General features: G+C 37.2%; 1 protein-coding gene across 4 annotated transcripts in view; it reads left to right on the top strand.

Annotated features, from left to right (window-relative positions):
- Positions 1 to 24,812, top strand: part of ANKIB1 (ankyrin repeat and IBR domain containing 1) — a 154,963-nt gene extending 130,151 nt beyond the window's left edge. For 3 of the 4 annotated variants that reach the window (XM_005678911.3, XM_018047437.1, XM_018047436.1), the window contains 10 exons: positions 4,071 to 4,201; positions 9,205 to 9,339; positions 10,313 to 10,399; positions 10,484 to 10,550; positions 12,210 to 12,355; positions 13,347 to 13,525; positions 14,356 to 14,407; positions 20,092 to 20,206; positions 21,143 to 21,276; positions 21,634 to 24,812. In XM_005678911.3, the coding sequence (XP_005678968.2) occupies positions 4,071 to 4,201; positions 9,205 to 9,339; positions 10,313 to 10,399; positions 10,484 to 10,550; positions 12,210 to 12,355; positions 13,347 to 13,525; positions 14,356 to 14,407; positions 20,092 to 20,206; positions 21,143 to 21,276; positions 21,634 to 22,374 (1,787 nt within the window). In that variant the 3' untranslated portion in view covers positions 22,375 to 24,812. The remainder of the gene's footprint in view (positions 1 to 4,070; positions 4,202 to 9,204; positions 9,340 to 10,312; positions 10,400 to 10,483; positions 10,551 to 12,209; positions 12,356 to 13,346; positions 13,526 to 14,355; positions 14,408 to 20,091; positions 20,207 to 21,142; positions 21,277 to 21,633) is intronic. The other variant, XM_013963123.2, reaches the window with a different exon arrangement.

The following is a 24,963-nucleotide window of genomic DNA, read 5'->3' as shown; positions in this document are numbered from 1 at the left end:
CACTGGTAGTGAAGGCATTTTTTCTAGCACAAGGATTTTTTGTTCTGATAGTCGATTATTTTCTGAACACCATTCACTTCATATAATCCGCTAGAATGCAATCAGAAACTAGCATTCGTTCTCCAAGGGTATGAGAAAAAAACTGTTATGTTGCAGGCCACACAGCTGCTTTGTTTAAATGTCTTTGTGCTTTATTTATTGTAACAATGGACAATAAATGTCGTAAGAATATATTAGAGCCTCTGAGCTAAAAATAATGTTGTCGCTAAATGGAGGAGAAAGGCCACTGCTTTTAAACAAAAATCAGACATTGTACTTAGTAATTAGGTTTTCTAGCAGCACCTTTTGTAAACAGCATTACCTCCAGAGCTGATTAGTAGCCGCTAAGGGTAGTAACTTTACACATGGACATCACCAGATGGTCAACACCAAAATCAGATTGATTATATTCTTTGCAGCCAAAGATGGAGAAGCTCTATACAGTCAGCAAAAACAAGACTGGGAGCTGACTGTGGCTCAGATCATGAACTCCTTATTGCCAAATTCAGACTTAATTGAAGAAAGTAGGGAAAACCACTAGACCATTCAGGTATGAACTAAATCAAATCCCTTACGATTATACAGTGGAAGTGAGAAATAGATTTAAGGGACTAGATCTGATAGACAGAGGGCCTGATGAACTATGGACAGAGGTTCATGCAGTTGTACAGGAGACAGGGATCAAGACCATCCCCATGGAAAAGAAATGCAAAAAAGCAAAATGGCTGTCCAAGAAGGCCTTACAAATAGCTGTGAAAAGAAGTGAAGTGAAAAGGAAAGATATAAGCATCTGAATGCAGAGTTTCAAAGAATAGCAAGGAGAGATAAGAAAGCCTTCCTCAGCGATCAATGCAAAGAAATAGAGGAAAACAACAGAATGGGAAAGACTAGAGATCTCTTCAAGAAAATTAGAAATACCAAGGGAACATTTCATGCAGAGATGGGCTCGATAAAGGACAGAAATGGTATGGACCTAACAGAAGCAGAAGATACTAAGAAGAGGTAGCAAGAATACACAGAAGAACTGTACAAAAAAGATCTTCACGACCCAGATAATCACGATGGTGTGATCACTCGCCTAGAGCCAGACATCCTGGAATGTGAAGTCAAGTGGGCCTTAGGAAGCCACTGCAAACAAAGCTAGTGGAGGTGCTGGAATTCCAGTTGAGCTATTTCAACTCCTGAAAGATGATGCTGTGAAAGTGCTGCACTCAATATGCCAGCAAATTTGGAAAAGTCAGCAATGGCCACAGGACTGGAAAAGGTCAGTTTTCATTCTAATCCCAAAGAAAGGCAATGCCAAAGAATGCCCAAAACTACCGCACAGTTGCACTCATCTCACACTCTAGTAAAGTAATGCTCAAAATTCTCCAAGCCAGGCTTCAGCAGTACGTGAACCATGAACTTCCAGATGTTCAAGCTGGTTTTAGAAAAGGCAGAGGAACCAGAGATCAAATTGTCAACATCTGCTGGATCATCAAAAAAGCAAGAGAGTTCCAGAAAAACATCTCTTTCTGCTTTATTGAGTATGCCAAAGCCTTTGACTGTTTGCATCACAATAAACTGTGGAAAATTCTGAAAGAGATGGGAATACCAGACCACCTGACCTGCCTCTTGAGAAACCTATATGCAGGTCAAGAAGCAACAGTTAGAACTGGATATGGAACAGACTGGTTCCAAATAGGAAAAGGAGTACGTCAAGGCTGTATATTGTCACCCTGCTTATTTAACTTATATGCAGAGTACATCATGAGAAACGCTGAGCTGGAAGAAGCATAAGCTAGAATCAAGATTGCCAGGAAAAATATCAACAACCTCGAATATGCAGGTGACACCACCCTTATGGCAGAAAGTGAAGAGGAACGAAAGAGCCTCTTGATGAAAGTGAAAGAGGAGAGTGAAAAAGTTGGCTTAAAGCTCAGCATTCAGAAAACTAAGATCATGGCATCTGGCCCCATCACTTCATGGGAATTAGATGGGGAAACAGTGTCAGACTTTATTTTTGGGGGCTCCAAAATCACTGCAGATGGTAATTGCAGCCATGAAATTAAAAGACACTTGCTCCTTGGAAGGAAAGTTATGACCAACCTAGATAGCATATTGAAAAGCAGAGACATTACTTTGCCAACAAAGGTCTGTCTAGTCAAGGCTATGGTTTTTCCTGTGGTCATGTATGGATGTGAGAGTTGGACTGTGAAGAATGCTGAGCACCGAAAAATTGAAGCTTTTGAACTGTGGTGTTGGAGAAGATTCTTGAGAGTCCCTTGGACTTCAGGGAGATCCAACCAGTCCATCCTAAAGGTGATCAGTCCTGGGTGTTCATTGGAAGGACTGATGCTGAAGCTGAAGCTCCAGTATTTGGCCACCTCATGAGAAGAGTTGACTCATTTGAAAAGATCCTGATGCTGGGAGGCATTGTGGATAGGAGGAGAAGGGGACAACAGAGGATGAAATGGCTGGATGGCATCACCGACTCGATGGACGTGAGTTTGAGTTAACTCTGGGAGTTGTTGATGGACAAGGAGTCCTGGCGTGCTCTGATTCATGAGTTTGCAAAGAGTCGATCACGATTGAGCGACTGAACTGAACTGAAGGGTAGTAAGTTCCTTCTGAAACTCCTGTTTTCCACCAAATTATCAAACAGTTCTCTGCACCAGCACCCTAATGAAACCATCTTCCCAGGTGGGTTTAGAAATGGAGTGGAGTCTGAGCAGTTCACGGCCGCAGTTGTTTCTCTCTGCTGTGTGGAATAGCAGCGCTTTGCAGTCGAGCAGTAGCTGCTGTTGTGTTGTTGACACAAACTTAAGTAGATAGGAACGAAGGGTTCCATGTGGCAAGACACCATCAGTAGGCTCCTGATGGTGCTCAGGACTTCCAGTTCATATGCAGAACTAATTCCCAAGGGTCAGACCGTGCAAAGCTTTGTCCCCTTCCCTCTCCAGGGACTTGAATCTGGGAGTTGAGTGACTTTTCTTTTAGACTTCAAAACTTAGAGTTGATTTCTCCCCTGCTTTCAGTAGGGCTAACCTCTTACCCCACCCTTTCTAGACAATCTGCATATAATAAGGGCCTTAATAGAATGGACCACTGTCAAGAATTTCACAGTGATTTTCAGAATCTCTTTCAGTGAAGAAAAGGTAGAACTTTCCTCTGTACTTGAAGTTAGAAAGCAAACTTGAGTACTGACAATCTTGCAGGAAAAATAAATTTTAAATTACCCGTCTGCCACTCTCTCCAGCCCGTAAATCTCTCCGTAGGTGGTGGTGGGGATTTATAGAATATAAAACGTAAAATGTAGAGTCTTTAAAAACACTGGCGTTCTTTAAGATTGCAGATCTCATATTAAAGTAGAATGAATAGTTTACAAGATGGTGAAGAGTATAAGGTTGGTGTGGGGATAGCAGGTGGGAGGACCTTGCCAGGTAGTCAGTAGGTGGCCAAGTCATGAAGGCCGTTGTGTTCTTTGCTAAAGAAATGTGATTAATCTTGTAATCAGTGAGGAACAACTAAAAGATTTAAAGATTTGTATTTTTAAAAGATCAATTTACAGAGGCAATTTAGTGTGGGTTTGGGGGATGAGGTAGAAGGATCTGGGGAGATAAGCTGGTTTCTGTGTTTTAATTGTCTAGGCAAAAGGTTCGGAGGATCCTAGCTGGAAATGGAGAGGAGATGGATATGAAAAAGTAAGAGAGAGAACCCACGGGATACAGCATATGAGGCAAAGAGGAAGATGTCCAAGGATCATGTTCTTCCTATATTGATTCTGGGTGGATAATCAGTCATTTACCAGGAAGGAGATAGAGAAAGGAGATTTGGGGGAAATAATGAATTTAGTTCTAGACATGTTGTTGGATTCATTTTTAGTTTATCTTAAATAATCATGGATTAAAACTTTGCCATAGACTCTGGTAGGAAAATAAATATATATATTTAATATTGAGAGGCAACCTGCAAAGAAAACTTTGAGTGCTTTTCCATTTGAAGTTGTACACTAAATTGTTTATTTTTGTATTTGTGCTTAATACCCAAAGTTGTGGGAGTCAGCGAAGCTTATGAGGATGCTGCCAATTGTCTCTGGTTGTTAACTAACTCCAAGCCTTGTGCAAATTGTAAGTCTCCAATACAGAAGAACGAGGGATGCAATCACATGCAATGTGCTAAGGTAAGTCAAAGAGGATTGTACTTGCTTTGCAGTTAGAACCGTAATTTGATTGTGAATCCAAAGGACAAATACTGTAAGCATAAAAACCTTATCTTTCAGAGTGACTCTAGGAGGTTGTATTCTACATTCTTTGTTAATTAGCATAAATGTTGATTTATATTACTAAATTTTACAATCATAGTGAATGTTAAAAGCAAAGGTAAGGACTCAGTGGTCCTTATCCAGTCAGAAATGCCAGAGTCCATGATCCTGAGAGAGTTCTGTATATATGTAAATGTGTAAATGATCAAGTGCTACCTTAATAGAGATGTTACAAAGCCTATTTCGGAGCATACTGCTTAATCTCAAGGTTCAAATCAGGCCCCAAGCGAACCCTTTAAGCCCAAATTTAAATCCTGTATAAGAAAAGTGCCCAAAGCAGTGTACAGACTTTAGGTTTGCCAATACAATCAATTAAATAAGTAACTCATTACTATATTAAAAGTGAAAATGTCACTTGGCTAAAAATTAATAATTACTTTTAAAAGGCTACCCTCCTGACCTAGTTGCACAGAAAGAAACTACTATATTTAAAACAAATATTCTAGAAGTTAAGAATATTTTATTAATCCATGCCTACTTTCATGACCATTTTTGTTTAATTGTACTGTCTCAGTTTATTTCCTTTTCCTTGGAAATGCCATGTATATAAAAATATTTATTTGAAATTATTGAGAGAAGAGCAATATAATTATTCTGATTTAGGATGTGAAAGAAACCCATACAGTTAAGATTTTGATAAAATACATCAATATCTTCTCTAAGTACTTATTGATTTTTTTACCTTGAAGCTAATAATCATTATTACTATGACTTCAAAAATAATGACAGTTGCCAGATGGTTTTATATTATAATAAATTAACATGAGTGAATTGTCTTAGTGAGACAGCAGTGATTTCCTCAGAAGAAAAACTTTCTACAGTGTTTTGAATGCTCAGGAGTACTTGTTAGTTCAGCTGATCAGGCCAAAATTCTTTCATTTATATGCAGTTGTATTTCCAACATTCATTTGGTTTTTTCTTGGACAGTCTGATACAGACTACATAGATGTGTAAAAGAAAATTTTTCACACAACAAAAGGTTGACCATAAAAAAATCAACAGGTGGGGTACTAATAAAAAGACCAAATCTACCGTTACCTTTATTTCAGTCATAGCACTCACCAACTAGTAAGTAGTTGATGAATACATATCAAGTAAATAAATATTTTCATGAACTAATTAATCAGGCTAATGATACAGGGTAACTTATTTTAAAGTTTGCTTAAGCTTCTGTTATATATTAAAAGGAGCGCTTACATTCTATAAGAATAGCCTTATTTTTTTTGTTGTTGCTCAACATTTTTTAATAGTTTATTTAAAATTGTATGTATGTAAATGCATGCCTATTTCTTATGGTCAGTTTCTGTACGTCATCAAACAAAATTTATTTCCAGCAAACTCAGGCCCTGTCCTATCTCATTCCGATAATTTTTTTTCACTGAAGGATAATTGCTTTACAGAATTTTGTTTTAGTATTTGCATTCAACAGAGGAAACTGATGAGTAATTCTTTCATTCTTATGACATAAAAGGAGACATCTAGAAAGTGAAAGTTTTTAGGCTTTTAGAGGTTTTTTTTAACTTTTAAGGTAGAACAAGAAGTCACATGTAATTGAATCCATATTATAACACAATGACTAAATGATAATATGCCTTTATTAATTCTTCAGTGTTTATTATTACTCAATAGATAGTTTTTACTATCTGGAATCAAATTGTCAAACATTTTAAAACAATGACAGATTTGGCAATATAAAAATAGGTTCATTTTTTAAAAAAACTCAATTCATTTCCCTTTAGATGATTTTTAGGAAACTATTTAAATTTTATATTCTTACACATTTTAAATCACTTGAAATTTGATCTGGCTCTGTGGAAAATTTATATGCTGCAACTAAAAAATTAAAAATTATCAAAGTTCTATTTTCTTTTTCTTATCATAGAATGTAAAATTCTTATCATAGAATGTAAAATAATAATAGATAATTTTGCTCAACTCTCAGATAAGTTTGAACTTGGATTTGAAATGGATTGATTTTCTAAGAAAATTTAATTTATTAAACTAACCCTAGAAGAAATATCCGAACAAACTCACTCCCCAGATGAGTTTTTTTCAACAATGTTTTCTTTAAAAGCAATAGCCCTTAACAGTTTCACAATAAAATTTTATCAAAACTTAAGGAATAAGTAATTTCAATATGATTTGAACTGTTTCTGGGACAAAAAGGAAAAACCTGGAAACTTTCAGATTATTATTATAAAATGAGTAGAGCCTTGATATGAGTGCTTGATAAGTATTGAATGTGTGTGTGTGTGTGTGTGTGTGCACGCGCGTGCGTGCACACTGAGTCATGTCCAACTCTTTGCAATCCCAAGGACTGTAGCCTGCCAGACTCCTCTGACCATGGGATTTCCCTGGCAAGAATACTGGAGCAGGTTGCCATTTCCTTCTCCAGGAGATCTTCCCAACCCAGGGATTGAACGCACCTCTCTCTCGAGTCTCCTGCATTGGCAGGCAGGTTCTTTACCACTAACACCACCTGGAAACCCCATTGAAAGTATAGATCAGTCTTATTTATGAATAACAATGCACGAGTCCTAAATAAGATATTGGAGGAGAAAATACAGATATTAGCGAATATAATCCAGCAGAGTGCATTAGGAGAGTAATTGACCATCGGTTATATCTAAATGAAAAAACATGTTTTTAATTCTTTAAAAAGGTAATTAATCACTTGGGGTTTCTTTCAGGAATATAAGAATGGTTTGATATTTAAAAAGCTATTACTGTACGTTATCTTAGTAGATACAAGACGAAAAACTATGTAAATTTTCTGTAGATGCTAAAAATGGATTTAACAAAAACTCAGCAACCATTCTTTGTAAGACACACAAAGAAATAGGAATACACAAAATTTTCCTTTTAAGTATGATAAAAATAAATTTACTTTAGTCCAAAAATTAGCATGGTATTTAGTGGGGAAACTAGTGGCACTCTCCTAAAATTGAGAACAACATAAAAATGCTCTCATCACAAATATTATTAACAATGGACCGAGGATACCAGTCAACATAATTTAACAATGAAAAGAAATTGAAGATGTAAAGATTAGAAATGAGGTAGTAAAATTGTCTCTTTTTTTTACAGACAGCATAATTGTATACCTAGAAAACCCACAAGAATCAACTGAAAAACTACTGCAAACAATAAAAACTTAATTAACTAGCAGAATACAAAAATGATATGCAGAGAGTAATAGCCTTCACGTGTTCCAGCAACATCCAGATAGAGTATATGCTGAAAGGAAAGACTTCCTCTATCTAGAAAGAAGCTTAAGAAATGTGTAAGAGAAGAAAGGGCTTCCCTGGGGGCTCAGAGGTTAAAGCGCCTGCCTCCAATGCGGGAGACCCAGGTTCAATCCCTGGGTCAGGAAGATCCCCTGGAGAAGGAAATGGCAACCCACTCCAGTATTCTTGCCTGGAGAATCCCATGGACGGAGAAGCCTGGTAGGCTACAGTCCATGGGGTCGCAAAGAGTCGGACTCGACTGAGCGACTTCACTTTCACCTGAAGAAAATGTTAAGACCTCTATCTTTAGGTCTTAGAAGTGGACAAACAAATGGAAGGCTAACGAAGTTCTTAGAAAGATTGCAACAAAAATACCAGCAGGTTTTATTTCTTCATCTAGACAAGTTAATCCAAAAGTTCATATGGAGAAACGAAATAAGAGCCAAAAAACTTTGAAAAAGAGCAGTGAGGAGGAACTGCTGCTGCCGCCGCTAAGTCGCTTCAGTCGTGTCCGACTCTGTGAGACTCCAGAGACAGCAGCCCACCAGGCTCCCCCGTCCCTGGGATTCTCCAGGCAAGAATACTGGAGTGGGTTGCCATTTCCTTCTCCAATGCATGCAAGTGAGAAGTGAAAGTGAAGTCACTCAGTCGTGTCCGACTCCTAGCGACCCCATGGACTAGCCTAACCAGGCTCCTCCATCCATGGGATTTGCCAAGCAAGAGTATTGAGTGGGTTGCCATGTCCAAATAGTAGGCCACACTATAAAGGCTCAGTAATTAAAACAGCATAGCTCTGGTACATGAATCTACAGATCAACGAAACAAAGCCCAGGGAAATAGATACATACATGGGGATTTAGTGTTAGTAAAGGAAGCATCGCCAACCAGTAGAGAAATGTGGGCTGTGTAATAAATGGTATTGAGACAACTGGACAGCTGCGTGGAAGAAAGTTTAGTTCATAGATACAGATCAAAGATGTAAATATTTTTAAAAAATAAGCTGTAAATGTACCACGAGAAAACATTGATTTAAATTAGAAAGATCTTTCTGACTCAAAATCCATAAACATTTAAGAGAAAAAAAGGATATATTTTCATACTGGAATGCTCATATTTTTGGCATTGTTTGCAGTTACAGTAATTAAGAAAGAATTTTTTTAAAGAGAAATAGGTTTTTTGTTAGATGTTCTGATTAAAGACCTTTTTAACTTATTCCCAGTTTCAAAACCAGTTTGTCAAAGTCAACAGAAGTTTTCAGATACACTGGTAGAGCTTTAGAGACCAAAGTAAGATTACTATGCACGTGAAAAATGAAACATTTGTCAGTATCTGTTTTTGTTATTTGGAAAGAGTATCATATTGATATTTTTAAAGATTTCTTGAGATTACTTAATATTATTTATATTTTAATTTATCCTTATAAACAATAATTCTAAACTACGCCCACATCTTTCCATAGTGCAGATAAGGCCTTCAGAGACGACCTGAAACAGAGGGCTTGTCTTTGAGAAGGTTTGTGTCCCTGGTCACACAGGCAGGATTGTTTAATCTCTTAACTAATTGATTAACTAGGAATTGAAAAGTAATTTGCATACCAACATGGGGAGATGTTTGCACATATGTTTTCTTTTGCAGTGCAAGTATGACTTTTGCTGGATTTGTCTGGAAGAATGGAAAAAACATAGTTCTTCCACTGGAGGATATTACAGATGTACTCGCTATGAAGTCATTCAGCATGTGGAGGAGCAATCCAAGGAAATGACTGTGGAGGTAGAGAAAACTGTTTAAGCCAAGACCTCTGGTTAAGCCGCTTAATACCAGTGGAAGTATTTTGCATTTCTTCTTTTCCTACCTTTATTGTAATGAGGCATTAAATTCAATACACTTTTAAGTAGCCTTTAATTTAAACAAAATGGCTCTATAAGCCTGAGCTTTCTTTTTTTAAAATTTTTTCTTGTTTATATGGGTAATATCAGAAAAGACATATATCCCAGCATAACTCTAAAATGACTCAAAAATAATTTTAACATTATATCAACAATATGATATGTTATTTCATACAATAGGTATCTTAGTCTGCTTGGCTGCCATAACAAAATACCTCAGACCAAGTGGCTCAAATGACAAAATGTGTTTTTCACAGTTGTTGAGACTATGGAGTCCAGGGCCAAGGCCTGTGCTGGGTCAGCTTCTGGTGCTGACTCCCCCTGGCTTACAGGCAGCTGTCTGCTTACTGTGTCTTCACAGGGAGGGAGAGCAAGCTCTGGTGTCCCTTCCTCTGCTTGCAAGAGCGCCAGCTCTGTTGGATTAGTTCTCCACCCTCATGACCTTGTTCCCCCTTTATCGCCTCACAGGGTGATATCACAGGGACTGTTTCCAAATATAGTCACTTTGGGGGTTAGACATTCAGCATATGAATTTGATGGGAGACACGTTTTAGTCCATAGCAATATGCAATATAATAAAACATTGAAGATTTGATGACCATAGGGCTTGAGAGACATATTTACTTCACACTCTGGGAATAGTGGATTCAGTGGTTTGTCACAGAAAATACCAATGCAAGACTTTATTCTGGAAAGCATTTAAAATGTATTGGTTATTATTTTCTCAGCAAAGCAAGCAACAAATTTGTATGCATTACTATCTTTTACTAATAATTTTTTGTGTGGTCAAAAGCCTAATTTTAGTAGCTAGTACTTTTGTTTATATTATAAAAGTCATTTGGACTTCTGTTTCTTAGGCGGAAAAAAAACACAAGCGATTTCAGGAACTTGACAGATTCATGCACTATTATACAAGATTTAAAAATCATGAACATAGCTATCAGGTATGTCCTATATCATTTCAGATGTACTGTATAATACTGTTGTGAGTAAGAAAGAAAATGATATGTTTATTTCTATTCCTTTAGTTAGAACAACGCCTTCTTAAAACAGCCAAAGAAAAGATGGAGCAATTGAGTAGAGCTCTCAAAGAAAGTAAGTTATAAGTGATATATATGATAGTTAATATAAAATATCTGTCATGCTTAAGTCACTTCTTTGGCAGGAGATTAAGACCCTTAAAGGAATACATTATCTCCATTAGCCTATTTGGTAGTTTGGAGTTCTTTGAAGTCCAGAGTGCATTTTAGCATTTGAGGCCTCTGATTAGGTTTCCATCTGGCTTACCTCATCTTCTCCTCAGCACACATCATGGTTTTGCTTACTCTGCACCATTGCTGATGCTCTACAATGTGGGCAAAAGTATATGGACCGAAAAGGCATCCCTGACCTACTTAACAGAGCAGGATTCACAAGCTATCCAGTTGTATGACTAACTCCCAAAGATTCTTGAGAAATTTAGCAGAATGCCTTATGGAATGGAAGTCAAGTACAAGTTTGGGAGAAAATCATCTCATTGGTAAATAATGGACATTGGAGTCAAAAAGCAAAGTCATGAGATAGCACTTACGGTTCCGAAAACGGAAGTTCAAAAAGAACATTCCTAAAAATGGATTGAATACTAGTTATATAATTTGAATATAATAGATACCTCACAGTGACTATACAGCATACAGGTTCTGGCATGTTTGTTGTAAAAAGTCATGTTTTTTAAATTATCATAGCATAAATATAAAAAGTTTCAAGCCTAAAATGCAATTGATCATCTTTATGTTTTTTTGGTCCATTTTATAAAAGTAGTGAGTACTAACAGCCTTTTCATGAGAATAACTTTTTTACTAAAACAATAACCGTAAGCTAAATAGCTTAGAATGGGACAAAAAGCATCAATAGCAGCTTAATCTCCTTGTTAATTACTAGTTCTTAGACCATAGTAATGACATAACTATATCAAGTCAATAGTAAACCCTTGAAGTGTTAATTGTCCGCAGTAAAAACTGAAAGAAAAAAATCCTCACAGATTATACAGTATGTTCTGTCACCGATGTGTTCCTAATGCTTAGAACAGTGCCCAAAACATGTAAATGTAAAGTAAATACTTGCAGATTTGAATTGCTGCTTCTGTTCAACCTTTTGGAGGTTCTAGACAGCATAGTGAGATATAAGAAAGAATCAAAAGAAGACTAAGAAAGGAGGAAATAAAGCTGCTCTTCCCCTGTTCTGTTCTTTCTCTCCGTGAAGTGTTCGTTTACTGCTAATGCATTCGCTACCCAGTTGTTCCCCCACAATGTTATATCTTTTACCTTACAATATCATTTTTACAGAAGCATAATTTATAATTAGACTCTTTTTTTTTTTTTAAGAACTTAGCAAGGCATTTATTCTAAATTCTGCTGGGGACAACCTGAGAAACTTAGTAAGGCCTAGAACGTAAAGCTAGTTTTGTTTACAAACAGGGTGAGAACAGAATCCAGGATCATTGTATGCATTCCTTTAGGATGCATTCCTGGGCTACTGCAGGGGCGTGTTCCATTTATAAATGTATGCAGGTCACATAAATGCAAAATGTATGAGTTTTACATAGGTTTTTAGTCTGATTCAAGTAAATATTATGATATAGATACAGCTTCTTCAGTTTCTTCTTGGAGATTTGTCTTTTTTTTTCTTTCTTTTAAGAATACTTAGTTGTTTAATTAATTTTATAACAGCATATTTGCAAAGAAATTTTTTTACTGTGCCTGGTTTACTTTATAGCTGAAGGAGCCTGTCCAGATACCACTTTCATTGAAGATGCAGTTCATGTGCTCTTAAAAACTCGACGCATTCTTAAGTGTTCTTATCCATATGGATTTTTCTTAGAACTTAAAAGCACAAAGAAAGAAATTTTTGAACTCATGCAAGTAAGATATCTTTTTTTATTAAACTTAAATGCAGTTATGATGAAAAACAAATTTTCTCCTTTCTCAACCACTTTACAACTAAGTTTTATCTTACTAGAGTGTAATTAACAATTTTGTTTCCATTTTTAGAATGGTTTCTAAATAAAACAAAAGTTACTGTAATAAATTGAAATTTTCTTTATGTTTGAATTTGTCACTATGCAGATTCGAGTGAGCTCTGAGCTAGGCAGGCATTTCCTACTACACTTATTTATTTTAAACTGGTTGAGGTTGAAATCTGGCCTGATAGAATTTTGTCTTCAGAAATGAAACTAACAGCATCACTTACTAGATGAGGAAATTGTTATTTGCCAGTTCATTTTAACAGTGCAACTGAAAGAAAAACTTAGAGTACTTTTAAAAATAAGTAAAACATTTAAGCCAACTGACATGAGTGTAGCCAACCAAGTATATTATACATTCCTCTTTTTTTGAAGTAACCAAACTTTGTCCTCTTGCTACGGATGATTTTATCATCCGTTTAAACTCCCCTCTACTAATTTATGTCTTATATTTCTTTCAATACTTGATATCCGTATTCTCCATGAGGTCTTCTAGACTTAACCCCAGATCCCAAAGGTTTTGCCTTGCCTCACCTTCCTTCAGCATTTACATACAGTCTATGCCATGTGGCCTTGCATTTGCGTGTACAATGCTTTGAATTTTACTAGTTCTTTTTCATACAGGCAAGTTTATAAATTTTTTTTATACAGCTGCTGTACTCACTACTACTTTGTAATCCATACCAACTGCATTGCTATAAATGCCTGTTGAATGAATGGTGTTTTCCTAAAATTTGCAAAGTAAAAACTTGTTAAATTGAAAGTTGTTATGATGGTTGGATTACTTTCTGATTTCAAAAGAGAGTTAGATTTAACCAGGTAGACACTAAATTTACTATTGACTTACCCATTTGTCCTATAATCTTTTTGTTTGTTTTTTCTTAACATAGACAGACCTAGAAATGGTCACTGAAGACCTTGCCCAAAAAGTCAATAGGCCTTACCTTCGCACACCCCGCCACAAGATCATCAAGGCGGCATGCCTTGTACAGCAGAAAAGGCAAGAGTTCCTGGCGTCTGTGGCTCGGGGAGTCGCTCCTGCAGACTCGCCGGAAGCTCCACGACGCAGGTAAAAAGGATACACACTGTGAACCTCACCCTAGCACCAGCCACAGAGGCAGCAAGTGTATTTTTTGTCCAACTGGGATTCATATTCCTGAAAGTTACTTACACCTGAAATATGGATAGCTTATAAAAGTATGTTAACTTCTTTTTGGTGATTTTTTTTTTTTCTCCAGTACTATTTCTGTTTTTCTTGTTATTTTTTGTTGGTCATTGTGTAGTTTCTCAGACTAAATTAAGGTAGGTAAATTTCGCACTTCAATGAACTCATAATTCAACAAGTATTCTAATGTGTCATTTTGATAGTCATAGACATCTTATGATGTAGAATTTGGAAGCCTTGCCAACTTGTTACCATCATACTTGTATTTTCTGGTAAAAAGTTGTAAGGAAATTAGAAATCTGATGTTAGTAAAGTTTTGTAAGTGATCCGCATACTCATCCATTAAAGAACAGTTGAGTTTGGTTGTTTTATTTCAGATACTTATACTGGCATTATAACTTGAAGCATATTTTCTTGTTTGTACTAATTATAAGGATTAGAAATTCCTTGGACCCTTATTTTTATATAAACACTTAAAAATAGAAGCAATCATAAAATAAACTCTGGTATAGCATGGTGATTTTTAATTTTCCACCATTTTACATAAACATAAAACAACATAGAATTTGAAAGAAATAATGAAAGAATTATTTTAATTATATTCAGTAGTTGGTCTTTGGTTAAGCAAGTTCCAAGCAAAGGAGTTAGAAGTAATGTTCAAAGGACAAGGGTCTGATTATTTGTACTTTGTTGTACTGATAATAAATCAAATGGTGTGTCTAATTTCTTTGTAGCTTTGCTGGTGGAACATGGGATTGGGAATATTTAGGATTTGCATCACCTGAGGTAATTGTTTTGTGGGGCGGGGTTGGTTTGGGTTGGGTTGGGTTAGTTATAATTTTCCTTAGTGCAGTCCTGCTTATATTTACACCCTTATTTGTTTACTCTTGCCTGGAAAATCCCATGGATGGAGGAACCTGGTAGACTAAAGTCCATGGGGGTTACAAAGAGTCAGACACAACTGAGCAACTTCACTTTCCCTTTCACTTTTTCTGTTCTCTAAACATCCCTTTGAGGCTGTAAACAATGTTTTTTCTTTCCTTTATTGTAACAGTGCCTCAGCAGAGCCTACATTTACCTTCTCATGGTATTGAATTATCATCACATTATTAAATGCATACCCCCTCTTATAATTTTTAATTACTGAATTTTAATTATGGAAGGCCAGCTTTCAGGGTACATTTTTGGAAAATATCTTTAACAGAAATAGAAATTTTATTTATTAGAAATGCATTTCTAATTATAATATTACTTGTTTCAGTCTGAATTTATAAAAAACATAAATATAAAATCTATTTTTTTAAGTTATTGAAACAACCTGTTATAATTTATTTATAGTCATTTAGGTGAAAGCTTAACATTAATGTTTTATGCAGAAAGAGTGCTTTGATCATTTCCTTTTTGCTTCTCTTTAAGATTTTCACAATCTTTTTTGTTTTCATTGTTGTTCTTTATATCCCATTTTAAAATAAGAAGGTCCATAATACTACAAATAGCAATAAAAACAAGATAAAGTGAAAATCTTAAACACATTGCTATTTTCTGAGATTTAAATTGCCACTGTCACTGTTGAGTCTGATTTTAAATGGTTTTAGCAGTTCTCTCTACTTTGTACTTCATACAACAGTATACCATTCGACGCTTTGATATAACCTTTTAACTTAATTCTTGTAAACTATGAAAACCTGTATCATTTATAGCCCATATAATATCTGCAACTGAAAGACAATGGAATTGATTATTATTCGTAAATGACTGTGGTTTATTTAAATCAGATACTTTCTCCTTTTAGCTGCTGAGAATACTTGCAATCACCTTGTGGCCTTTTGATATTGGTAGATATATCCAAAACAGCATTGACTTGAGGAAAAATTTGTGCTTAGAGCTCTGATACGAAAATTTTAAATTCACTTAAATTTAAAAAAAATTTTGATAATGAATTTTCTATTGTAGAACAAATTATGAACCTTTTCTTTACTTGAAACTATACTTTAATATTTCTGTGTTATAATATAATTTCAGCTTTGGGGATAGTCTGGAAATTTTCCACCTAAAAGGAGGAATAAATAAGCTTCAGTTATCAAAAACAGAGTACAAAGATTTCATATAAGGTAGAAACACAATAGAGCAAAAATATATTCACAGTCAGGTATGCATCATCTTGAGACTTCTGACTGTGGCAGTAACTTAAAGAATTTCAAAATATTTGTCCTTGAATATTGAGAGCCTGCTAATATGATTGACACGATTTCGTTGTAGTAAACACAGAGAAGCTTTTTATCTTATGTGTGAATATTTCTAAATAAAATTATTGAGCTCTTGTTCTCCAGGGATTGAAAAAATGTGAAATTATATATAGTATTTTATTCTTAAGAATAATTTAACTTTTTTATTCTTTAAGGTATTTGGCACATTGAGCACCAAGCTTTTATGTAAACATTGCAAATCTAAAGAATTACCATGTAGTATGAAATTTTAAAATTCTTCATGTGTGTGATTATCAAGTATCTACCAAAATTAAATCTTTAAAAACTAGCTCTTTGCCTTTATATAGATTATGAAAAAGTTATGTTGCCAAACTTCAGTAGACTTTTAGGCTGGATTTATATTTTTTGTGAAGGTCAATTACATCTTATTCTTTTTAAGCTAAATTGAATGAGTCATTGACAAGCATCATTGTTTGTTTTGTGCCACTTTAAGGGCTGTGGGACTTCCCTGGTGGCTCAGTGTTAAAGAATCTGCCTGCCAGCGCAGGTGCTCCATGAGACATGGGTTCTATCCCTGGGCTGGGAAGATTCCCTGGAAAAGGAAATGGCAACTCACTCCAGTATTCTGGCCTGGAGAATTCCATGGACAGAGGAGCCTGGTGGGCAGTAGTCCATAGGATCGCACAGAGTCGGACACAAATGAGCAACTAAAACAACAACAACAAAGGCAGTGGCGCCAGAGGAGAGAGTGTGATAGAGATGTCTCAGGGACACCAGAACTCAAGGCCTAACCCTGTAATTTAAGGTCGACTTAGGCTTCCTTCGTTTCTCATCTTTCAAATGTGGATCCTGATATCTACCCCATGGAAGTTCTGGAAGGATTAAAGCATCTGTTTAAGTCACTGACAGAGCTGGTGTTCAATAAACGGTGGCTGTTATTATTTACAATAATAAAACACTCCTGGCACTGTTTCCCCCTATAAATCCTAGAACTTCTAAATCTTCTCTGTAGCCATAACACTCTCAAACCATTTGGAGTATTCTGACTAAAGCCTTTCATATGCCTACTTGGAGATCTTAGGAATCCGTGGAAGTTTTCAGATAAGTTTACTTTTATGAAAATAATTTTTTAAAAGTCTATTGCATGGTGAGAGAATGCCATTTGATTTTTTTATCAGAATAATTATAACAAGTTTCTTTTACAGTTGTTTTTCAACTATTTAGTTTTCTTCAATGGAAATATGTATATTCTATGAAATAGTTTATTTAATTCTGAGTAAGTTTGTACTATCACCAACTGTACAAAGTAAACAAATTCTTCCTAAAGATAAGTTCCGTTCAGTTGCTCAGTAGTGTCCGACTCTTTGCGACTCCATGAACCACAGCATGCCAGGCCTCCCTGTCCATCACCAACTCCTGGAGTTCACCCAAAGTCATGTCCATTGAGTTGGTGATGCCATCCAATCATCTCATCCTCTGTCATCCCCTTCTTCTCCTGCCCTCAATCAGGGTCTTTTCAAATAAATCAGCTCTTTGCATCAGGTAACCAAAGTATTGGAGTTTCAGCTTCAACATCAGTCCTTCCAATGAACACCCCGGACTGATCTCCTTTAGGATGGACTGGTTGGTTCTCCTTGCAGTCCAAGGGACTCTCAAGAGTCTTCTCCAACACCACAGTTTAAAAGCATCAATTCTTCTGCACTCAGCTTTCTTTTTAGTCCAACTCTAACATCCATACATGACAACTGGAAAAACCATAGCCTTGACTAGACGGACCTTTGTTGGCAAAGTAATGTCTCTGCTTTTCAATATCCTGTCTAGGTTGGTCATAACTTTCCTTCCAAAGAGTAAGTGTCTTTTAATTTCATGGCTGAAGTCACCATCTGTAGTGATTTTGGAGCCCAAAAAAATAAAGTCAGTCACTGTTTTCACATCTATTTGCCATGAAGTGATGGGACCGGATGCCGTGATCTTCGTTTTCTGAATGTTGAGCTTTAAGCCAACTTTTTCACTCTCCTCTTTCACTTTCATCAAGAGGCTTTTTAGTTCTTCTTCACTTTCTGCCATAAAGGTCGTGTCATCTGCATGTCTGAGGTTATTGATATTTCTCCTCACAGTCTTGATTCCAGCTGTGCTTCCTCCAGCCTGGCATTTCATATGATGTACTCTGCATAGAAGTTAAATTAGCAGGGTGACAATATACAGCCTTGACGGACTCCTTTTCCTATTTGGAACCAGTCTGTTGTTCATGTCCAGTTCTAACTATTGCTTTCTGACCTGCATACAGGTTTCTCAGGAGGCAGGTCAGGTGGTCTTGTATTCCCATCTCTTTCAGAATTTTCCACAGTTTCTTGTGATCCACACAGTCAAAGGCTTTGGCATAGTCAAAGGAAGAGGAACCAGAGATCAAATTGCCAACATCCGCTGGATCATCAAAAAAGCAAGAGAATTCCAGAAAAACATCTATTTCTGCTTTATTGACTATGCCAAAGCCTTTAACTGTGTGGATCACAAAGATAAATCTCAAACTGGCATAATATTCTGTTGCCATCTTTGTCTGAGAAATGTGGTAGTACTTGGTGGTCCTGTGAACCATGATGACACAGTCATCCAGTTTTAGAGGATCGCCCTCCAGGAAAAGAGGAAACGATGCCTCAGCTCAGCAGTAAATTTTAAAGAACCTGGTTAATCTCTCTGGACACTTGTAGTATCTTATGTTCATTTATTTCTAACCTGATAGGATGCCTTCCATTCTTTAATTAGAGTCCAGCTACTTACATAGAAAAAGGAGAATTTCACCTGACTGACATGATGTGGAAGTTTTACTGGGATTATAAAACTTACTCTCATTTATTTCTGTTACTTTCACAATATAATCATATTGAATATTCTAGAGGAACTAGATAATCACGAATCATAAACCAAAATCATATTTTAGTGTATATCACTCAAAGATTCTACAATGATTCTCAAAATTAGCCTTTTTATTCTGGTATCAGGGCTTCTCTGGTGGCTCAGTGGCAAAGAGTCTGCCTGCAGTGCGGGAGACCCCGGTTCGATCCCTGGGTCAGGAAGATCCCCTGGAGAAGAAAATGACAATGGCTATTTTTCCAGTGGCCTTGCCTAGAAAATCCCATGGATAGAGGAGCCTGGTGGACTGTAGTCCAGGAGAATACACAGAGTCGGGCACGACTCAGCGACTAACACACACGTGCTGGTATCATGTACACTGGTCGGTCTGTCACTAAAATCTGGAAGAGGACATGTGTACCCAGGTGGTAGCAAATAGTCCCAGGTTCTGCCTCCAGTGATAGCAAACCCACTTAAAACTGTTATCACAAATGTGAAGTAGGCTTGCAAACATTTCCCCACATCTGTGTCTTCCCATATGCTAAACTGAAAACACTTTGCCTTGCCTGGGCTGTAGATCACCCTACATATGAACTAACACAGGAAGGGAGCCAAATAGTACCTTATTTTAAACGTAACCTCATATTCTTTTTAATGGCACCCCACTCCAGTACTCTTGCCTGGAAAATCCCATGGACAGAGGAGCCTGGTGGGCTGCAGTCCATGGGGTTGTTAGGAGTCAGACATGACTGAGCGACTTCACTTTCACTTTCATGCATTGGAGAAGGAAATGGCAACCCACTCTGGCATTCTTGCCTGGAGAATCCCAGGGACGGGGGAGCCTGGTGGTCTGCCGTCTTTGGGGTCGCACAGAGTCAGACATGACTGAAGCGACTTAGCAGCAGCAGGAGCATATTCTTTTTTTGCAGTAAATATGGTTTGTAGTCCCAAAGAATACCAGATCCCTCAGTCTAACAAGTACTTAACTGTGTGTGCTTTTATTTTTTATTTTCTTCTGTTGCATATATCACAGTCCTTTTTTAAAAACCAGATCTCCAGAGAGGGCCTAACTCATATGAGTAAAATTATTTTGGTATTAGTTATAACTTTAGATAACAAGGTCCAGGCATATGAAATGAAGCTCAGTTATGATCTAGCATTGGAGCTTGCAAGTATTCCCAATTTATTCACACAGTTACAATGGCTATGTAAAATTTTTCTTTTCCATTTTACTTTTTCTGTTTTCCTTGGCATGGCAAAACCTGAAGTTTTCTTTTTCTAAAGCCAAGTGATTTTATAATATGTGTATAAAATCACACATTTTTTTTCCTGGAAAAAAAGTGTATGGTTGGTTTTATTTGGATTTTAAAATGTGCATGCTCTCCCGTATTTTATAACCTGTGGTTTATGCAGGAATATGCTGAATTTCAGTATCGGAGAAGGCACAGACAACAGCGCCGGCGAGGAGATGTGCACAGTCTGCTGAGTAACCCTCCTGACCCCGACGAGCCAAGTGAAAGCACTTTAGGTGAGTCCTTGAATTGGGTTTGCTGTAATCTCTTATTTCTCTTGTATGTCTTCGTAAAAGTGGCTAATCTAAATGTTGTAAAAGGGTTTGCAATTTAGGTATACAGTCAGCGTGCAGGTGCTTCTAATGTCACAGGATGCAGAAAACCAGGGCGATTAAGAACATGGACTGGGGAGTCAGACAGGCCTGAGCTCATGACTCCAGCTCTGCCGCATGTCAGTGTGAAGCTTTCGTCCCTCAACCTCTGCAAGCTTTGGTCCCCTCATTCTAAAGAAGCAAGAACAGTAGTGTCACTTTGTGGGCTTGTTGTGAGCATTAAATGGGGTAGTGTGTGTAAAACCCTTAAATACTAATAGCACCTAGTGAGCACTTGATAGATTGTAGCTGTTGGTTACCCTTAGTGTGTTCATGAAATATTTTTCTCCTAACCTTAGTTCTCCTATCAACATTTTTTAAATTCCTAGTAGTGAAGATAAATTATCATCCTTTAAATATTAAATTGTTAATTGAAAATCTTCAAACTACAGCAGTGTCAGCAGCTCATCTTTAATATATCAGGATCGACAGGCCTAAAGATTAGCTTTGGGGGCTATTGTAACTTGCAAATTCTTTAGTTTTAAGAACTCTGAAAACTAAAACACCTTTCTTGTTGCCTAAGGGGAAAAAAACGAACACTTGGTAGCACTTGCCTTTATGAATAGAACCATGTATAATCTAAATAAAGTTGTAAAGACCGATCATGGATTTGAAATAATTGTGTTAGATATATGTTGTTGCTTGTGGTGAGACAATATGGATGAAAAATCTCTGAAAGACGAAGTGAACTTGTGACCCTGGGTTTTCACCAGCGCTCAAAGAGAAGTCATCGATTTAGTTAAAAAGATGTATGAGACCTGATATTGAATAAACCCTCTGGCACTGCTTGCTTCGAAACAGATCTCCCGGAAGGTGGCGGTGGCCGCAGGCCAGGTGCCTCTGTGGTAAGCTCTGCGTCTATGAGTGCACTGCACACCTCTTCCCTGCGTGACTACACACCCGCCAGTCGCTCCGAGAACCAGGACTCTCTTCAGGTAGCCTTTCTGGGTAGCCTCGTTGCGGCCTGCCTTTTGCTCTTTCTCCCTTGAGCCTGGCTTCCTGTTTTTACTTCTGTTGCTCTCCTTTTTCTCCCTTCCCTTCCACAATCTTTGCTTCAGAGCTGTACTACAGGGAAAGATTTTTCTGTTTCAGATTTACAGTTAAGTAGTTTATTTTCCCTTAAGCATGGGCAAGGAGAAAATTAAAATAAGATTGTAGTAGGTCAGAAAGTTCTTCTGTATAAATAGAGGTACTATTAATTATCTGTTTAGTAAAAGAACAGTGCAGACCTCACTGGGTTCAATCATTTTTCCTTTTAAATTTTGAAGTAATTTTAATTTCTGTTGCCTCAGGCTCTGAGTTCCTTGGATGAAGACGATCCCAATATACTTCTTGCAATACAGTTATCTCTGCAAGAATCTGGGCTGGCCATCGATGAAGAAAGTACAGACTTTCTCAGTAATGAAGCATCCTTAGGGGCAATAGGCACCTCTTTACCTTCCAGACTGGACTCCGTCCCCAGGAACACTGATAGCCCTCGAGCCGCGTTGAGCAGCTCTGAGCTGTTGGAACTTGGTGACAGCCTCATGAGACTAGGAGCAGAAAGAGACCCATTTTCAACTGACACCCTGAGTTCCCACCCTCCCAGTGAGGCGAGAAGTGAATTCTTCCCCTCATCCAGTGACCCTGACTCAGCCAGCCAGGACGCCAACATCAATGACAATCTTCTTGGCAATATCATGGCTTGGTTTCATGACATGAACCCTCAAAGTATTGCTCTGATTCCTCCAGCAGCTACAGAAATCAGTGCAGATTCTCAGCTCCCCTGTGTCAAAGACGAGTCAGAAGGTGTGAGGGATGTGGAACTGATGCCTCCAGAAGTTTCAGTGTTTGAAGATGCTGTGATCAGTGACGGTAGAGGAACCCAAAGAGGAGAAGAAAATCCTCTGGAGGGAAATACTCTGGCTGGGGAAGCAGCATCTCAAGCTGGCGACAGTGGTAATGAGGCTGCCAACAAGGGGGATGGTTCTGATGTTTCAAGTCAGACACCTCAGACCTCAAGTGACTGGCCTGAACAAGTACACTTAGTATGAACTGCACGTCTCGGGGCTCTAGTGAATTGCAGGTACAGATGGTATGCTAGTGGAGTATGCTTTACAGAGACTTGATCCACTTAATTCCAACTAATTATAAACCACTGACATTAGGATTAAAGATGAAGGAGTTCCCTTGAACGGTATAGCTTCATTTCTGATTTTAACCTGACAGGGAATTTCTTCTGTATTTAATTGGATCGCTTTTCCCCTTTATGCTGACAAACAGAAGAGCAGGAGAGAGCAACACAAACGGAATAAATAGCTAAGATTCCACATTCGAAGAAAATGCAGTCCTCTGTTTAGGTCAGCAGTACTTAAATTGAACATTAAATGAAAGGCTTAGTCTCTAATCCTTGGGTGGTTTTTCCTTAAAAAAAAAAAACAAAACTTAAAGTTTTCTTCATTTCAGAAGTTGTTTTGGACAGATCTAATAACATTTTATCCCTCCGTCTCTCTGTGCTCTTCTGTAGCTTTCCTTCTTCCTTTTTGTCTGAGCGGTGTGAATTGAGGTAGCCGAGGCTTCTCTTTAGCGCTGCGTCTACCACAGTGTAATTAATTTTAATTTCACATGAATCAGAGATCTCTTCTCATGTCTATTTACAGTCCACTTGTGCCAAACTCTGACTCATGCGCTGACAAGGCGTTCAGGTGTGCGGTGTCCCAGAGGGCTTCCAAGCAGTCTCAGCCTTCCTGGAAGTAAAAGGTGCCACTTGGTAGCAGTGATGTTCCAGAATTTAGTGGGCTTTTGTTGCCATGGAGACTGCATTTAAATAAATGTAGCCTGTAGCTTAAGTTAACTAAATCTAATGCTGCTGTTCAAAACAGTTTATTTTAATATTAAAATACAGTTGATTAGCAACAGCGGTGCTGTATTTTGAGACACTTTATTGGAAGTGCAATCATAGTTCTTTGTTTTCACAATTTTACAGTGCATTCTAATTACTAATGGGTGCAATTACTTTTAATGGTAAGTGTTTTATAAAATAGAAAAAAAAAAGTGGAGTTTTCTTGAGTTATAGTAAATCCCACAATTATTAAAAAAAAAACTGAGTAAAGCATCCTGCGCAACATGTTACCGTGCCTTTGCCTCACCTCAATGGGTAGTTGCCAGTCAAGTAAGTAATTCCAACTTCAATGTCTCTTCTGAAGTAACTATGCTGTATGAATTGCAAAGACCTCCATAAAACCACCCATGGCCTTGCCTTTACAGTAAATATAACAACTAAATGTTCAATCGGTTTGTTTGACTAAATCGCAAATGCTGACGTGTTTGTTCTATTGCGCAATACTCATTTGCTGTGTGATTACTGTTTAGTGTTGGAAAAAATCAACTTCCTAGTTATCAGTGTCTTACTGTGAAGAAAATGCTGGTCTTAGTTGTAATTAAGATACAGTGGTACAGTGTGTAATTAAAACTAGAATAAACTGTTGGAATCGCTGTTTTACTTACATATTATGAAAACTAGCATAACATAAGCAAAATAGATATGCAACACTCTATTTAATGTTTTGCCAGATTCTTATCAGAAATCTACAGATACCAAAATTCCAGTACCAAGTTTGTACAGGCAAGTCCTGGGCTGGGTGAAAGGTTATGTTAGTATTAATATCCACATGAGCTGTAATTAACAATTTTTGATTACTTTTTGTTCCCAAACCCTGCTTTTGAAATTTCCTTGTACTTGGAATCATATGGCTCAGACATTATATTAGAGTATTTAATATTCCCCTGTTCCCTTAGGATAAACTGTGTGGGAATTGCTCCTGTGCCATGGATATCGGAAGTCCACACTGGTTTTTATTTCCCCAGCTATCAGAAACATTGATTGATATCAATCCCTCTTAAAATTAGTTGGGGGAGAATATTACCTTTATCTACAGTGTATTACTGTATATGAAACTGAAATAGTCCTTTAAAGGATTTTTTTACAAATTTAATTTAGATTGAAAATATCAACACCAATCAGCTTTTAGATCAAGTTGTAATTTTTCAGTAGAAGGAGTCTGTGTCCCACTGAGGCGGCTTGCGGAGCCGCGGTGCAGGGAGGAAGCGCGCCGTGTGCTGGCAGTGTAGCCGAGGCTTCTGGCTCCACACTCTTGTGCAGTTCCCTGTGTTTCTGTGGTCTCTCCTGAGCATGAAAACGATCAGGATCCAATTTGTATTTCCTTGGTACATATTTTAAAAACACAGTCACTGACTTAACAATTCAGAAATAAAGTTTGGCAAAGCCTATTTTGTAAACAAGTTAATTTTATAATGTAAGAGAAAATTACTCTAACCTTGACTTGTTATTTGCACTTTCATAGTCTATACTTGATACATTCCCACTTTATATACAATAGGATTCTACAAACGTGTAGATGTTTGGCCAAATGAATGCTGTTAATAATCTGTAAAATTCTTTGATTAAACATTTATTACTTAAACCACTTCACTTTTGTCTCATTATAGACTTTGTTTAACCAAGTCAGGAAGCTAATCTTCTTCACATTAAATTCCCTCTAATATGATGGGGTTAATTTGGTTCTTACATGTAATAGATTAATTCCTAATATTTTTTATACTAGCCCACTTACTGAGCATTT

This window comes from Capra hircus, chromosome 4, assembly GCF_001704415.2.
Source record: "Capra hircus breed San Clemente chromosome 4, ASM170441v1, whole genome shotgun sequence".
NCBI classification, from domain to species: domain Eukaryota; kingdom Metazoa; phylum Chordata; class Mammalia; order Artiodactyla; family Bovidae; genus Capra; species Capra hircus.
The sequence above is the reverse complement of the archived record's forward strand: the minus strand, read 5'-3'. Positions and strand labels throughout refer to the sequence as shown.